Below are 17492 nucleotides of genomic sequence, written 5' to 3'. Positions count from 1 at the left end.
CTAGGGTTTAGTTTCTCTCTCTTGAAATTTTGATGGGTTGAGTAGCGAGAGAATGTTTGTGATTGTGTGGGAGTCATTGAAGAGTCTCGCTGCTGTTGTATGCTGTTCACGAACCCGCGCAAAGAGGACCACCCGCGCGAAATTTTATTGATCAAGGGATATTGTGGTGGCAGATGTATTTGGCTAAATTGCATAAAACTAGGGTGGCAAACGGGTCGACCCAACCCGACCCGACCCATATAAAATTTGATCTGACCCATATAAGTGTAACCCGACCCGACCCGTTTAATAAATAGGTCAATGTTACCCGACCCGATTATTAAACATGTTACCCGACCCGACCCATATAACCCAAATAACCCGTTTATCAAATACAAGACATATCCTAACACACATAACTAGTAAAAAAATTATACAGACACAAAAGAACACTTCTTGCAAGCTCTTTAGACAAAAACTATCACTACTTACAACATGGAATTATTTCAAAGACATATTCAGTATTTAAATGTACTTCAACGAATTGCAAATATCAACAAACAAAAATACATCGCTGCAGCTCTTTAGACACAGGATAAGTTAAACTAAGAACTAGCAACAAAGAATTTAACACAAGTAAATAAAGAGAATATACACAAGTTTACAACAAAATAGTTAGGAACTTGATTGCAATTATCATAGTCCATCTCCAAATTTACAAAAAATAGAATTACAGTTTACAAAAAATTTAACTGTCCCATTTCCAAATTTACAAAAAATGTAATTACAATTTACAAAAAAATTTAACTGACCCATCTCCAAATCTCCAAATTTGAGTCAAAAAATTCATTCTCAGAGTGAAGGTGATGCCCTTGGCGGCGGCGAGGGCAATGACGGAGCGTGATTCCCAGTTTAGTGCAGTGCGGCCGGATCCTCTGTTGCCTGCAAAGATTGAGAAGAGAATTTTGAAGAAGGGAAAGTGCAAACGTTGCAGAAATGCTTCATAAACTCTTGCTTGATATGTTATGGTAGATAACAGCTGCAAGGTTCCTGGCAATTGTATCTCATGAGGTTGAATGATAAGTAGCAATGAAAGGATCATTCTTTTATAATAATGGAAATCTAATGCGTATAATATGTATATGTGGATGTCAATGTAATATATGTAGTATAAAGATGTGGATATATTTTATTTGCTAGAAGCACAAGGTGTAAAATCTATGAAGGAAAAAAGAAAAAAATATATGTTACCTGCCAATCCAGCACATGCAGAAGAGAAGACGATGACAGGAGGAGCCTGGATTCAACCTGCGAGTCGAAAACAGAGAGCAAAAAGATGCACATGAGATGGAAGGAAACCACAAATTTTTTTTCCTTCATTCGAGCATATTGCTGATTCAGTACTCTAAAAAAGGCTGTTCCATTGCCTTCGAGGATTCTCGCACCGCGAGATGTGTTACATGGAAATGTACCTGCAAGTCATCCGGCTCTCCAAATGAAAATTCTGGAATATCTAGATGACCCTGGATTCTCTTCTTCTCCTCTTTCACTAACCACTCCCCTGTTTCCATTAACAATAACCATGCGAGGAAAAACAAACAAGGAGGGTAAGTAGCAAAGCTCCGTAGTGATCTGTCAGATGACAGCAAATACACAGGTAGATACTTTACCTTTAAATTTTAGGGTCAATTCATATATATATCCAACTCTTTTCTTGTTGCGCACTGTGACCAGGAACGCCTGCTTATTTTAAAACCCATTGTACTCATATGACTTAGTTTTAAACTCAATGTCCATTATACTTCTCTATCTTTATATTGTATTTTTTCCAAAATCAACAAATCCAATATTACCCTTTCTCTCTTCTTCTAATCATCGCTAACAGCAGGGCATCAATGACGACGATGGCAGGAGAAAATGGCGGGCTGCTCTTCCACTTCACCAACCCCCAATTTGGTATCCATCTTCAATTACTCTCTCCTTCTCTCTCTCCTCCATTAATTTCCCCTCTCTTCTTGAGAAATCTCTCTCCTCCATTAATATTTCTCCTCATAGAACACACTAATCCTACATCAATAGCTTGTTAACATTTTGAAATTTTGGGTTTTCCAATACTGTATGTTAACATTTTGAAATTTTGGGTTTTTTTGACAATAGCTTGTTAAAGATGTATTGTTCTTATAAATTGATGGATTCTTATCAAGCTTATGCTTCAGGTAAGGGTATGTGCATAACAATTTTGCTCATATATATCTATGTTTTGGTGACTAGGTTGATGCATAGAAGGATGGTATGTGCATTACAATTTTGCTCATATATATCTATGTTTTGGTGACTAGGTTGATGCATAGAAGGTGTTTGATGGAATGACAAAAGGGATATAGTTATTTGGTGTTTGATGGAATGACAAAAGGGATATAGTTATTTGGACCACAACGATTAGCGGTTATGTCATATTGCTGTTGGTTGAGGAGGCAATAAAGGTGCTTGATGAAATGTCCAAGAGAAGTTTGGTTTTGTGGACCGCCATGATCTTAGCTCATCGGTATGCCTTCCTACGCCCTCCGGTTGCTCCTCACCATTTTCTATTATCGCCAACACCCAACGTAATGCATAGCTACCCCCTGGTCGGAAACCATTCGTCAATGCACACTAACTTTCCAATCAAACACGAGAGAATCTCCTACTCTTGGCATTCGATCAGATCTTCGCATTGCTGTCACATTGCAACCCAAACGGCAAATCAACTACAGCCTGCAATATGATGTAGCAAGTAGTATCCAATGTATCGTGTTGTATGAAATTTTCTATATTATGTATATATAGATGATTTGTGTGTATATTGTATCAAATGCACTATCCAATGTATCATGTTGTATCAAATTTTCTATTAGGAATTTATCAGTGTATCTAGTAGAAATGTATCTAGTAGAAATGTATACAACGTTTCGATAGTGGTGATTTTGGATTATTTCCATTCAATCTTCATGGATATTTTCATTCAATGTTATGTGCTTGAGTTTAGTGGTTAATAGATATGAATACCTATAATGAATTGATGCACTGATTGAACTGAAGAAGTTTTGATGTTAGGTTGTGGTAACTACAGACTATTGAGCCATATTATGCAAGTGATAATTGTATGAGATGGCAGTGGCAGAACTTGATAAGCACAGAGCAAGTTGTATTGGCTACTCAGTTTGTGTATATTAATCAGTTTTTTTAGGATCATGCAAACACTCGATGACCTACGTTATGTGTCGCGTGACTAATTATCCACCTCGACGAGGGGTCCTCGCTCAATTTTCCAGCTTTTGACAAAGTATAGCTCTTTATGGGAAGGTATAGCAGCTTATTGATGAAGTATAGCACCTTATGACAAAGTATAGCACTTTATGGCAATAGTATAGCACCTTATCGATAAAATATAGCCTCTTATGGTCTCTGGAAATTCAGCAACTTATTGCGTTGCGATAAACCAAATTAGTTTTTTTAGGGCCATGCAAACACTCGATGACCTACGTTATGTATCGCGTGACCAATTATCCACCTCGACGAGGGGTCCTCGCTCAATTTTCCAGCTTTTGCTCAATTTTCTAGCTTTTGCCAAAGTATAGCATTTTATGGGAAAGTATAGCAGCTTATTGATAAAGTATAACACCTTATGGTAAAGTATAGCACCTTATGGTAATAGTATAACACCTTATTGATAAAGTATAGCACCTTATAGTCCCTGAAAATTTAGCAACTTACTGTGTTGCGATAAACTAAATTAGTTTTTTAGGGCCATGTAAACACTCGATGACCTACATTATGTGTCGCGTGACCAATTATCCAGCTCAACGAGGGATCCTCGCTTAATTTTCCAACTTTGGCAAAGTATAGCATTTTATGGTAAAGTATAGCAGCTTATTGATGAAGTATAACATCTTATGACAAAATATAGCACCTTATGGTAATAGTATAGCACCTTATCGATAAAGTATAGCACCTTATAGTCTCTAGAAATTCAGAAACTTATTGCGTTGCGATAAACCAAATTAGTTTTTTTAGGGCCATGCAAACACTTGATGACCTACGTTATGTGCCGCGTGACCAATTATCCACCTTGATGAGGGGTCCTCGCTCAATTTTACAGCTTTTGACAAAGTATAACACTTTATGGGAAAGTATAGCAACTTATTAATGAAGTATAGCAGCTTATGGCAAAGTATAGCACCTTATGGGAATAGTATAGTACCTTATCAATAAAGTATAACACCTTATGATCTCTGAAAATTCAGTAACTTATTGCGTTGCGATAAACCAAATCAGTTTTTTTATGACCATGCAAATACTCGATGACCTACGTTATGTGTCGTGTGACCAATTATCCACCTCGATGAGGGGTCCTCGCTCAATTTTCTAGCTTTTGGCAAAGTATAGCACTTTATGGTAAAGTATAGCAGCTTATTGATGAAGTATAACACCTTATGGTAAAGTATAGCACATTATGACAATAGTATAGCACCTTATCGATAAAATATAGCACCTTATAGTCTCTGGAAATTCAGCAACTTATTTTGTTATGATAAACCAAATCAGTTTTTTTAGGGCCATGCAAACACTCGATGACCACACTCGATGACTTACGTTATATGTCGTGTGACCAATTATCCACCTCGACGAGAGGTCCTCGCTCAATTTTTCAGCTTTTAGCAAAGTATAGCACTTTATGGTAAAGTATAGCACCTTATTGATGAAGTATAGCACCTTATGGCAAAGTATAACACCTTATTGATGAAGTATAGCACCTTATGATAAAGTATAGCACCTTATGAGAAAGTATAAGACTTTATGGGAAAGTATAAAAGCTGGAAAATTGAGCGAGGACCCCTCGTCGAGGTGGATAATTGGTCACGCGACACATAACGTAGGTCATCGAGTGTTTGCAAGACCCTAAAAAACTAATTTGGTTTATTGCAATGCAATAAGTTGTTGAATTTCTGGAGACTATAAGGTGCCATACTTTATCGATAAGGTGTTATACTATTGCCATAATGTGCTATACTTTGCCATAAGATGTTATACTTTATCAATAAGCTGCTATATTTTCCTATAAAGTGCTATACTTTACCAAAAGCTAGAAAATTAAGCAAAAAGTGTAAAATTAAGCGAGAACCCCTCGTCGAGGTGGATAATTGATCACGCGACACATAACGTAGGTCATCGAGTGTTTGCATGGCCCTAAAAAAACTGATTTCATTTATCACAACGCAATAAGTTGTTGAATTTTTAGAGACTATAAGGTGCTATACTTTATCGATAAGGTGTTATACGATTGCCATAAGGTGCTATACTTTGCCATAAAGTGCTATACTTTATCAATAAGCTGCTATATTTTCCCATAAAATGCTATACTTTGTCAAAAGCTAAAAAATTAAGCAAAAGCTGGAAAATTAAGCGAGGACCCCCCATCGAGGTGGATAATTGGTCACGCGACACATAACGTAGGTCATCGAGTGTTTGCATGGCCCTTAGAAACTGATTCGGTTTATCGCAACATAATAAGTTGTTGAATTTCCAAAGACTATAAGGTGCTATACTTTATCAATAAGGTGCTATACTATTGCCATAAGGTACTATACTTTGCCATAAAGTGCTATACTTTATCAATAAACTGCTATACTTTCCCATAAAGTGCTATACTTTACCAAAAGCTGGAAAATTAAGCAAAACCGGTAAAATTGAGCGAAGACCCCCCATCGAGGTGGATAATTGGTCATGCGACACATAACGTAGGTCATCGAGTGTTTGCATGGCCCGTAGAAACTGGTTTGGTTTATCGCAACGCAATAAGTTAATGAATTTCCAGAGACTATAAGGTGCTATACTTTATCGATAAGGTGCTATACTATTGTCATAAGGTGCTATATTTTGCGACCTTTGCCATAAGGTGCTATACTTCATCAATAAGCTACTATACTTTCCCATAAAATGTTATACTTTGTCAAAAGCTGGAAAATTGAGCAAGGACCCCTCGTCGAGGTGGATAATTGGTCACGCGACACATAACGCAGGTCATCGAGTGTTTGCATGATTTTAAAAAAACTGATTTGATTTATCACAATGCAATAAGTTTCTGAACTTCTAGAGACTATAAGGTGCTATACTTTATCGATAAGGTGCTATACTATTACCATTAGGTGTTATACTTTGCCATAATGTGCTATACTTCATCAATAAGCTGCTATACTTTACCATAAAATGCTATACTTTGCCAAAAGATAGAAAATTGAGCGAGGACCCCTCATCGAGGTGGATAATTGGTCACATGACTTATAACGTAGGTTATCGAGTGTTTGCATAGCCCTAAAAAACTAATTTGGTTTATCGTAATGCAATAAGTTGTTGAATTTGTAGAGATTATAAGGTGTTATACTTTATCGATAAGGTCCTATACTATTGTCATAAGGTGTTATACTTTGCCATAAGGTGCTATACTTTATCAGTAAGCTGCTATACTTTTCCATAAAGTGTTATACTTTGCCAAAAGCTGGAAAATTAAGCAAAAGCTAGAAAATTGAGCGAGGACCCCTCGTCGAGGTGGATAATTGGTCACGCGATACATAACGTAGGTCATCGAGTGTTTGCATGGCCCTGAAAAAACTGATTTGGTTTATCGCAACGTAATAAGTTGCTGAATTTTCAGAGACCATAAGAGGTTATACTTTATCGATAAGATGCTATACGATTGCCATAAGGTGCTATACTTTGCCATAAGGAGCTATACTTCATCAATAAGCTGCTATATTTTCTCATAAAATGCTATACTTTGCCAAAAGCTGAAAAATTAAGCTAAAGCTAGAAAATTAAGCGAGGACCTCTCGTCGAGGTGGATAATTGGTCACGCGATACATAACATAGGTCATCGAGTGTTTGCATGGCCCTAAAAAAAACTGATTTGGTTTATCGCAACACAATAAGTTGTTGAATTTCCAAAGACTATAAGGTGCTATATTTTATCAACAAGGTGCTATACTATTGCTATAAGGTATTATACTTTGCCATAATGTGCTATACTTTATCAATAAGCTGCTATACTTTCCCATAAAGTGCTATACTTTGCCAAAAGCTGAAAAATTAAGCAAAAGCGGTAAAATTGAGCGAGGACCCCCCATCGAGGTGGATAATTGGTCACGCGACACATAACGTAGGTCATCGAGTGTTTGCATGGCCCTTAGAAACTGATTTGGTTTATCGCAACGTAATAAGTTGTTGAATTTCCAGAGACTATAAGGTGCTATACTTTATCGATAAGGTGCTATACTATTGTCATAAGGTGCTATATTTTGTGGCCTTTGCCTAAGGTGCTATACTTCATCAATAAGCTGCTATACTTTCCCATAAAATGTTATACTTTGTCAAAAGCTGGAAAATTAAGCAAGGACCCCTCGTCGAGGTGGATAATTGGTCACGCGACACATAACGTAGGTCATCGAGTGTTTGCATAGTCTTAAAAAAACTGATTTGATTTATCACAATGCAATAAGTTTCTGAACTTCTAGAGACTATAAGGTGTTATACTTTATCGATAAGGTGCTATACTATTACCATAAGGTGCTATACTTTGCCATAATGTGCTATACTTCATTAATAAGCTGCTATACTTTACCATAAAGTGCTATACTTTGCCAAAAGATAGAAAATTGGGCGAGGACCCCTCATCGAGGTGGATAATTGGTCACACGACTTATAACGTAGGTCATCGAGTGTTTGCATAGCCCTAAAAAACTGATTTGGTTTATCGCAACGCAATAAGTTGTTGAATTTGTAGAGATTATAAGGTGTTATACTTTATCGATAAGGTGCTATACTATTGCCATAAGGTGTTATACTTTGCCATAAGGTGCTATACTTTATCAATAAGCTGCTATACTTTTCCATAAAGTGTTATACTTTGCCAAAAACTGGAAAATTAAACAAAAGCTAGAAAATTGAGCGAGGACCCCTCGTCGAGGTGGATAATTGGTCACGTGATACATAACGTAGGTCATCGAGTGTTTGCATGGCCCTAAAAAAACTAATTTGGTTTATCACAACGCAATAAGTTGCTGAATTTTTAGAGACCATAAGAGGCTGTACTTTATCGATAAGATGTTATACTATTGCCATAAGGTACTATACTTTGCCATAAGGAGCTATACTTCATCAATAAGTTGTTATATTTTCCCATAAAGTGCTATACGTTGTCAAAAGCTGAAAATTTGAGCGAGGACCCCTCATCGAGGTGGATAATTGGTCACGCGACACATAACGTAGGTCATCGAGTGTTTGCATGACCCTAAAACAACTAATTAATATACGCAAACTGAGTAGCCAATACAACTTGCTCAGTGCTTATCAAGTTCTGCCACTGCCATCTTATATAATTATGACTTGCATAATATGGCCCAATAGGCTGTAGTTATCACAACCTAACATCAGAACTTCTTTAGTTCAATTAGTGCATCAATTCATTACAGATATTCATATCTATCAACCATTAAACTCAAGCACATAACATTGAATGAAAATAATCCATGAAGATTGAATGGAAATAATCCAAAATCACTACTATCGAAATGTTGTATACATTTCTACTAGATACACTGATAAATTTCTAATAGAAAATTTGATTCAACATGATACATTGGATAGTGCATTTGATACAATTTACACACAAATCATCTATATATACGTAATATAGAAAATTTCATACAACACGATACATTGGATACTACTTGGTACATCATATTGCAAGTTGTAGATGATTTGCCGTTTGGGTTGCAATGTGGCAGCAATGCGAAGATCTGATCAAATGCCAAGAGTGGGGGATTCTCTCATGTATTTGATTGGAAAGTTAGTGTGCATTGACGAATGGTTTCTGACTGAGGGGTAGCTGTGCATTACGTTAGGTGTTGGTGACAATAGAAAATGGTGAGGAGCAACCGGAGGACGTAGGAAGGCATACCGATGGGCTAAGATCATGGCAGTTCACAAAACCAAACTTCTCCTTAACATTTCATCAAACACCTCTATTGCCTCCTCAACCAACAGCAATATAGCATAACCGCTAATCGTTGTGGTCCAAATAACTATATCCCTTTTATCATTCCATCAAACACCTTCTATGCATTAAACTAGTCACCAAAGCATAGCTATATATGAGCAAAATTGTTATGCACATACCCTTTTCTGAAGTATAAGCTTGATAAGAATCCATCAATTTATAAGAACAATTCATCTTTAACAAGTTATTGCCAAAAAAACCCAAAATTTCAAAATGTTAACATACAGTATTAGAAAACCCAAAATTTCAAAATGTTAACAAGCTATTGATGTAGGATTAGTGTCTTCTATGGGGAGAAATATTAATGGATGAGAGAGATTTCTCAAGAAGAGAGGGGAAATTAATGGAGGAGAGAGAGAAGGAGAGAATAATTGAAGATGAGTACCAAATTGGGGGTTGGTGAAGTGGGAGAGTAGCCCGCCATTTTCTCTTGCCATCGTCGCCATTGATGCCCTGCTGTTGCGATGATCAGGAGAAGAGAGAAAGGAAAATATTGGGTTTTTTAATTTTGGAAAAAATACAGTATAAAGATAGATATGTATAATGGACATTGGGTTTAAAACTAAGTCATATGAGTACAATGAGTTTATTGGTGTTTAGAAAAGTGGATGGGTTTTTAAATAAGTGGTGGTAAAACTTTGGGTTAAAAAAGGATTTTCCCTTTCGCTTAATGCCATCCATGACTTTGGTAACTTCACAAAACCTCCCTAACATGGGAGGGTTTAAATCCCTACAAACTTTGGAAAGTGTTACTAATGGAGTTAATAAACCATTCACATTTCACATAGTCCGAAATGTTATGTAAGCTTCCTATGTTAAAGTTAGCCGCCATCGACCGACACTATAGCCTTGATCCACTAACCGGTACTGTAGAAATACTACAGCGACCTAACTTCCACAGTATACCTACCACAATATCGCCTATAAATAACCCCCAAAAGCCTTCAGTGGATACAATAACGGTAGCAAGAAAAGGGGAGGGAGGGAAGGAGGGAGGGAGAGTGAGAGAGAGAGAGAGAGGGAGAAGACAAATAAATAGGTAGTGGTTGTAAAAGAGTGTAGTAGTGTAGTAGTTTGTAGTAGAGAGACTGTTTGAATTGGAGAGAGTATAGAGGGTGTACTACTAAAAAAATAATAATAACATATTTTTTAGTGCCCACCACTCTTCTTAATTCATTAAGTGGTATCAGAATCACTCTTGCAAATCAAAAATTAGTATCAGAGCAGGTGATCAGGGACCGACTCTCTCCTACGGTGATCCTATCGACGTTACCGAAGTGAATGCTCAGTCTGGGACTATGAAGTTAATTGGTCGAGGACCAGACTTGCGTGAAGATACTAAAGCAGTACCACATCATGATGGCGGGGGTCTGTCAAATACTATTACTATCCTCAAGAACCTCAACGGTAATAACTACAACTATATTACCTCGGGAAGCTCATGGAACATTAAATCCGATAATGCTATGTATGTGCTGAAGTCGAAGTAGAAGAAGATCTCGTAGACTATATGTGAGATGCCAGAACTCCGAAGGAGGCATGGGATACGCTCGCTACACTTTTCTCAAAGAAGAACGACACTCGACTTTAGCTCTTTGAGAATCAACTGATGACCTTACCACAGAAGAATCTGACAGCCAGTCAGTACTTCAACCAAGTAAAATCACTCTATTTAGATATTGCTCAACTAGATCCAGAATTTAAAGTGTTCGATGCAAGAATGAGAAGAATAATCAAACACAGTTCGAGATTGAAGTACCACGGACTTGTTGCTGCTACACACAGCTGGCCGATTCAACCAACAATATTAAACTTAGAGAGTTTCCTCGCTACATAAGAGATCTGAGCCAAAACAAATGGCTGGCGTTTCAATAAGAAGTGAAGATGAGGTGTGGTTCAGCAATAAGGAACGAAGCAAGTGGTATGCCAAGGCTGACTCGGATATGTAGCCAAGGAGTTCATACACCAAAAAAGCGCGTCAGAGTGAGGAGCAAAGGAACCTTTAGAGCTCGTGCACTCATATGTATTCATCTGAGTGAAGCAAGACCGATAAGTGGCATGCAATACATGATTACTTCTATCGATGATTACTCGAGATATGTCTGAGTATATTTCCTAATGAAAAAGTCAAAAGCACTCTCCAAATTCAAGCAATTTCGAGAAGAAGTCGAAGGAGAACTCGGCAAGAAGATTTGTTGCCTACGCACAGACAACGGGGGAGAATACACATCAAAAGAGTTTTGTGACTACCTGAAACAACATAAGATTCGGGACAGCTAACATGTCCAAATGCTCTGCAGTAGAGTGGTGTTGCTGAAAGGAAGAATCTCCATCTTGGGGAGATATACTAAAGCATGCTTCATGTCAAGAATGCGTCGGGACATTTTTGGGCGATGTGTATGAAGACTGCGGTGCACATGATCACTCAGCTACAACAACCAAAGTTGGAGTTCATGTCACCCTTTTAGAATCTGTGGAATATCAAACCAACAGTAAGCCATTTCAGGATTGTGTGTGTTAAGTCTTTGTGGCTGATCACTTACGCAGCAAGTTTGACAAAAGACCATAAGGTGTATTTTTGTGGAGTATGACAACAAAAGAGTGGAGATGTTGTGATCCCATAACCGGAGGATGCTACATATCAAGGAATGTAGTGTTTGACGAAGCTTTGTCTTGGTGGACTCCACAAGAAGTTGTGCTCCTAGAGTCCAATGATCCAAAGGATCAGTTACAAGAGAGGTTGGGAGAGCCAATCAATAAGAAAAATCACAACCGTCAAAGAAGACAGAACCAAGTTTATCCAACATCTATGAAGGAAAAGAATCCATAGAAGAATGGTGTTCATCCGATAACATTAGAATAGGAGCACCCCAGTCAGATAGAATATATCAGTGAGGAACAAATAGGACAAATTCGAAGATCGGTTAGACCTAGAAATCCAAATCCCAAATATGATAATGTCGCTGTAATTGAAGACGTGAAGAAGCCATCCGTGAATGATGAGTAGAGATAAATTGTGAAAGAAGAAATCCAAGCATTCACGAAGAATTTAGAATTTTGTTTGGACTCATAGATAGAGAAGCCGCTACAGAGGGAGAGGGTTAAAGTTAGCAGCCACCAATCAACACTATAGTCACGACCCACCAACAAGTATTTGTAGCAACACTGCAGCGACCTAACTTTCACAGTGTACACCTACCACATCATCACCTATAAATAACCTCCCAAAGGCTTCGGTGGATATCCTCCCAAATAGCAAGAAAAGGGGAGGGACGGAGGAGGGAGAGAGAGAGGAGAAGAAAAATAAATAGTGAGTAGTTGTAAAAGAGTGTAGTAATGTAATAGAGAGTGTGTTTGTACTTGAGAGAGTCTAAATGGTTGTATTACTAGAGAAATAATAATAATATATTTTTAAGTGTCCACAACTCTTCTTAACTCAACCTCCTGCTGTTTTTTTTTTTTGCAAACTTACTACTATTTTGAGACTTCCCCCTACCGTGTGCATCAGAAGGTCTTATTTGATACATTCTAAATGTTTTATCTTCACTCTTTCTTTCATTAACTATGTTATTGTCAGCATTACTTGTCCAAAGTTCAAGGTTTGAACCACCAAAGTTTAGAAAGTTTTTGTTAACTTATCCTTTTATATTTGACAGTTAAACGTATTGTCAATCAAGTTTCAATCACCTAGACTCTGCAATTGTGGATAGACTATATAATATAACCCAGTTGCAGATAAACCCATTATAGTTTTACTGTCGCAGATAGACCCTTGAGTGAATTCTTACAACTCTTTTATCCGTAGGAAAACAGAAATTTATTTTTTAATAGATAGACCTTCCCAAGGGTAAAAGAGTAACAACTATAAAGGAAAATTTCACACAGGGGCCTATCCACAGTTTTTTTATGGAATCGTTATTTTTTCACGTTCTTACTTTTTTTTTTCAATTTTCCAGTTTTTCTCAGAATGGCACGAGATTCACAAAACCAGATACTATTCACAATCTTATCTGTCACAATAAAGAAAGAACAAGGGGAATTCCCAGGGGAGGGGGGGAATTCCCATTGCAAGCTTTTGCTTAATTATCCATCATTATGTCATGTTACCAAAATGCTACAACATTAGCATCATCACTTGCCAGCGCCTAATCAAATATATGCACACATCACCTTGGCAGGTGTACAAAACATAGGTACCTACAAAGTATTCAACAGGCACACATCACCTTGGCAGGTGTACAATAATGAATAAGTAGACAGCTGCATATCAAATACTTAACTCCTCCGAAATATAGATAACCAAAATTTTTTTATCCACTCAAACATAAAAACTCATTTAACATTTTTTTTCCTCCGAAATATAGATAACCAAAATTTTTTTATCCACTCAAACATAAAAACTCATTTAACATTTTTTTCATAAATAATGCACACCATCAATACTTCTCTGCTAATCTTGCAGACACAGCTCTGAGCTTGGAATAGACCTTGCCTGCAGGAGATCCTAAAATGAGACTACAAAGTGAATCTCTAGCAACCTTTATGTTCAAAAAGGAACCCAGAATATGAATTTTGGAATCAGCTATAACTATACGAGTACGAGTAGAATTTTCAATGGCAAATTTTGTTTTGCCCCCTTTTCCCGAAAGCCTGCCAATTGCACGAGAAAGGTGCTCCCCTCGAAGTGTCTTGACATCCTTGATCTCGAAAGAGTCTACGTAGAGATCATCAAGTCGGAGAAGGGCCACGGCATCTGCGACATCAAATCCTAGCATGAAGGCGTCTACGTAGAGATCATCAAGTCGGAGAAGGGCCACGGCATCTGCGACATCAAATCCTAGCATGAAGGCATGGACAAAATCCGCACATTTCTGAAGGTTTGAGACGTCTGGGGTGTCTTTTTGAGTTTTTAGCTCTACTTTCCTGGCCTGTAACAGAAAAATAAGCTTTATAGCTGTCCAATAAGTAGTTAAAAGTAACTTATTCACACAAAAAAGGAGATGAATGAGAAAAATATGTACTTAAAGAGTCACGCCTAGAACGGTCAGGACAATAGTTACGATACTGCTTAATCGAAGGACAGTATGTTACAGGAAGAGTGTTCTACATAACTGGTCATGGACAGACAGTATGTTATATAGGAAATTTATAGAAAATGGCTTCTGATGTTACAGGAAACTATTAATAGGGACAGACAGTATGTTATATAGGAAATTTATAGAAAATGGCTTCTGATGTTACAGGAAACTATTAATAGCAGACTATTAACAGGACAGTATCTCCACTACCCATATGCCACAATCAAAACTGGAACTGAGAGAGGGGCAGCTACGGGCTAAATGGATTGAGTCAAATGCCCATGGTGCTACACTGCTACTATCAAAACTGGAACTGAGAGTCTGAGAGGGGCAGCTATGAACTAAATGGATTGAGTCAAATCAATCCACATGAAACTCTGGCTTGAAAGTAGAAGATGAAGCAGAAGTGTCAAATGTCAGCAAACAATACTTAAACCCCTTCTCTAATTCTTCCTTGGATTTTCCTCTACTTCTCCATCTTTTCTTTTATTATAATTCCTTCATCGACTTACGTTTTTCCCTTCAGAGGAATCCAAGAGGTTTCTTATGTATAACTAAATGAGCTTAAACTACATAACTAAAAGAACTACCAGCCAGCAGGAGCTAAGTACATAACTAAACAAATCTACCAGCTATCTGACTGGACATCTAGATCACGATGAGGCCCTCAATTTGCTTATCGGACTTGACCAGAGTCATTGAGAGCAGATTGCACGAAACTCGTTGCTTCTTTTGTGGGGCTCAGCAGAACCTTGTCCGTACCCATAGTTTTTACGGGAAAACACATTTAGATGATGATAACAATGACAATACAGACTATAATTTGCACATACACGACATTGGCGGTAAAAACATTGTACATGTTAAATTTGATAGACATAAAAGCTACTTTTGCGTTTCTAAATGTTAAGCTAGACTCATTATCAGCCATATTAACATCTACATAGACTAAAGCTAAATAAAGATTATGTTTACATCTTGAAACAGAGTTTCCCAACAAAATAATCCTGAGGACCAAAAAGTGAACTGGTATTTCCACAAACCCTACACCTAACTTTCCTATGTTGACCTAACTTTCCTTTGCGAGGGGCAAATCCAAACCCAAACAGGTCCTTAGACTCTCCATCCAATTACATAATTTTGGTATTTGCAAAAAACATTCAGGCCAGTTAAATGCAGCACATGCAAAAAGGGCACACACCAGCGCATGCGCCAGATCACGCGCACGGACCATGCGCACGAGCTTGCCCACTACCATACCAACATAACTATACATTTCTAACACCTTTGTTATACTATATATAACACGTATGTTACTTTGAACCATTTAAACTGCATTCAATTAGTCATTGTGCTACTAAAACTCACATACTACTAACTAAACACCTTTTAATTTTCATCTATGAAATCCAACCATATAAATGGTATCCTTGATATAAATCAGCCATTATTCATTTATATCAACATGTAGCTGTTGGGTTGTTGCATGTGATGTTATTGTTACACATTAGAGCGATAAATTACATGTCAATTAATTCTCTTTGATTTGCCTCATGTGTATAAAATCATTTGATGAAAAAAATTACAGGTGTGTAGGAGGAAAAATGTTTGAATGATGGTTTAGATCGCTTGACAGCGTTAAAAAAAGAGAGGAGAGCGGTTTTAAGTTATTATCAATATTTTTTCCTGGTAAAAATAAGGTGAGAAGCCCTATTTAAAAGACTTGTCATTTGAGGCTGAGCATAGGACCTCATCAACCACCAACAGAAGAAAGTAATCAATGGTTAGGTATGCTAAGAATTCTAAACGTTTATTATCATAATCAAAAGAAAGTAACCCGTACAAAGAGTTTAAGAGCTGACATGCCCGACTCTTAGCATCAAAAAAAAAAAAGTTTTTGAGTATAAAAGATTATAGAAAGAAAACATCTCAACATGGAAAGACTGATTAGAAGTTCTCTTCGATCCCATCCTTCTCTCCATATTCTGCATAAGAGCTTTAATTCCCTGATTCTTGGCTACTGATTTAATCACGAAAGAAAACATCCCCCTTTCTGTTTGAGATTCCCATCCAGAATAACACAAAATACATTGTATTCGAAGCAATCTTGCATGGATTAGAGGCCTCCTCTCTAAAGATCCAAGTTGTTTCTAGCTCTCCACGTACACCAACAGAAACTTGAAAGAACCCTCCGCAACTGTTTTAACTTGGTTAATTGGAAGTGAAGATACTCTATGGGCGTACCAGTTATTGAAAAGAATGTGACCATTTCGCCAAGGGAAAACAGTTTAAGGAGGAGTCTAGCTTACATGTTAGAAACAATTCATCATTTTGGTATTAGCAAATAGCTCTCCACCCAATCACATCAACAAATACTAGTTACATGTTCGTTTTCAGAATGAAAATTTAAAAACCCTAACCCTAGACGAGAGAAAAGAAACCAAACCTTGAGATTCATCCTGATATCGATCTTCATATGCTCGTAGACCGGAGTGTAGATCTCCATCCAGTTCTTCTTCAGCGGCGAGAATCTGTGAGAGGGGACCACGACCTTGCGGAACTGGGGCTTGCCGTCGGTCATCTCGTGGGCCTTCAACGCCTCGAACTGAGGGCGAGGAGGAAGACGGCCCTCTGTCTCCATGGCCGCCTCCTGATATCGATCTTCATATGCTCGTAGACCGGAGTGTAGATCTCCATCCAGTTCTTCTTCAGCGGCGAGAATCTGTGAGAGGGGACCACGACCTTGCGGAACTGGGGCTTGCCGTCGGTCATCTCGTGGGCCTTCAACGCCTCGAACTGAGGGCGAGGAGGAAGACGGCCCTCTGTCTCCATGGCCGCCGCCGCCGTCGGAGCTCCTTCGGTCGATGCTGCCGCCATGGCCGTGATGGAGCGAGAGAGAGGAAGAGAAGAAGGAGAGTAAGAGCAGGAGGCTGGGGTTTTTGGGAGAGGAGGTTTTAAAGGAAGAGGTGTTTATGTACCCGGTCCACTTAAGAACCTGTTTTGTTTGGAAATTTGAGTTGGGCCGCAAAAAGATTCACTGGGCCCGGGTTTCAACCTGGTCAATATAATCTAACTTAGTTTAGGAAATACTGGGTCAAATCTAGTCCAATTTTTCCCATGCTTAAAAGGAGTTGTTAAACTGATTCTATTTTGAACCACCTCCCCCCGATTCAAAATAGAACCAATTTAACACAAAACTGAGTCATGACCAGTTGTGACCCAGTTTTGTGTAGTTTACCAAACAGACCCACTTACTCCCTCTCTGGTGTTAGTATGGCAATAGGGCTTTTGCCACATGAGACATACAGCTGGGAGGAGGAAATATTTCAATTAAAAAATAAATA

The 17492-nt window shown here is 38.0% G+C and overlaps 1 protein-coding gene across 4 annotated transcripts; it reads right to left on the bottom strand.

The window, feature by feature from the left end:
* LOC109824505 (RNA-binding protein pno1-like) lies at positions 13312-17080 on the bottom strand. 4 transcript variants are annotated; one of them, XM_020391115.1, is made up of 4 exons: positions 16987-17080; positions 16595-16795; positions 13483-13998; positions 13312-13415 (listed from the first exon to the last, which is right to left on the bottom strand). In XM_020391115.1, the coding sequence occupies exons 1-3, from the start codon at positions 17023-17025 to the stop codon at positions 13507-13509; spliced, it is 732 nt and encodes a 243-aa protein (XP_020246704.1). In that variant the 5' UTR covers positions 17026-17080; the 3' UTR covers positions 13312-13415; positions 13483-13506. The 4 variants fall into 4 exon arrangements, with proteins under 4 accessions (XP_020246704.1, XP_020246705.1, XP_020246703.1 ...); XM_020391116.1 differs by having other exon boundaries at positions 13312-13421; positions 13490-13998; XM_020391114.1 differs by lacking the exon at positions 13312-13415 and having other exon boundaries at positions 13432-13998; positions 16987-17079.

Source organism: Asparagus officinalis, chromosome 9, assembly GCF_001876935.1.
Source record: "Asparagus officinalis chromosome 9, Aspof.V1, whole genome shotgun sequence".
In the NCBI taxonomy this organism is placed as follows: Eukaryota; Viridiplantae; Streptophyta; class Magnoliopsida; order Asparagales; family Asparagaceae; genus Asparagus; species Asparagus officinalis.
The sequence above is the reverse complement of the archived record's forward strand: the minus strand, read 5'-3'. Positions and strand labels throughout refer to the sequence as shown.

Excerpts from the sequence above, each read along its gene's own strand:
- LOC109824505 (XM_020391115.1), bottom strand. The coding sequence starts at position 17,025 with ATGGCGGCAGCATCGACCGAAGGAGCTCCGACGGCGGCG. Across the intron at positions 16,796-16,986 it reads AAGGAGCTCCGACGGCGGCG|GCGGCCATGGAGACAGAGGG; the intron begins GCGGCCATGGAG and ends CGATATCAGGAG. Across the intron at positions 13,999-16,594 it reads ATATCAGGATGAATCTCAAG|GCCAGGAAAGTAGAGCTAAA; the intron begins GTTTGGTTTCTT and ends TTTCTGTTACAG.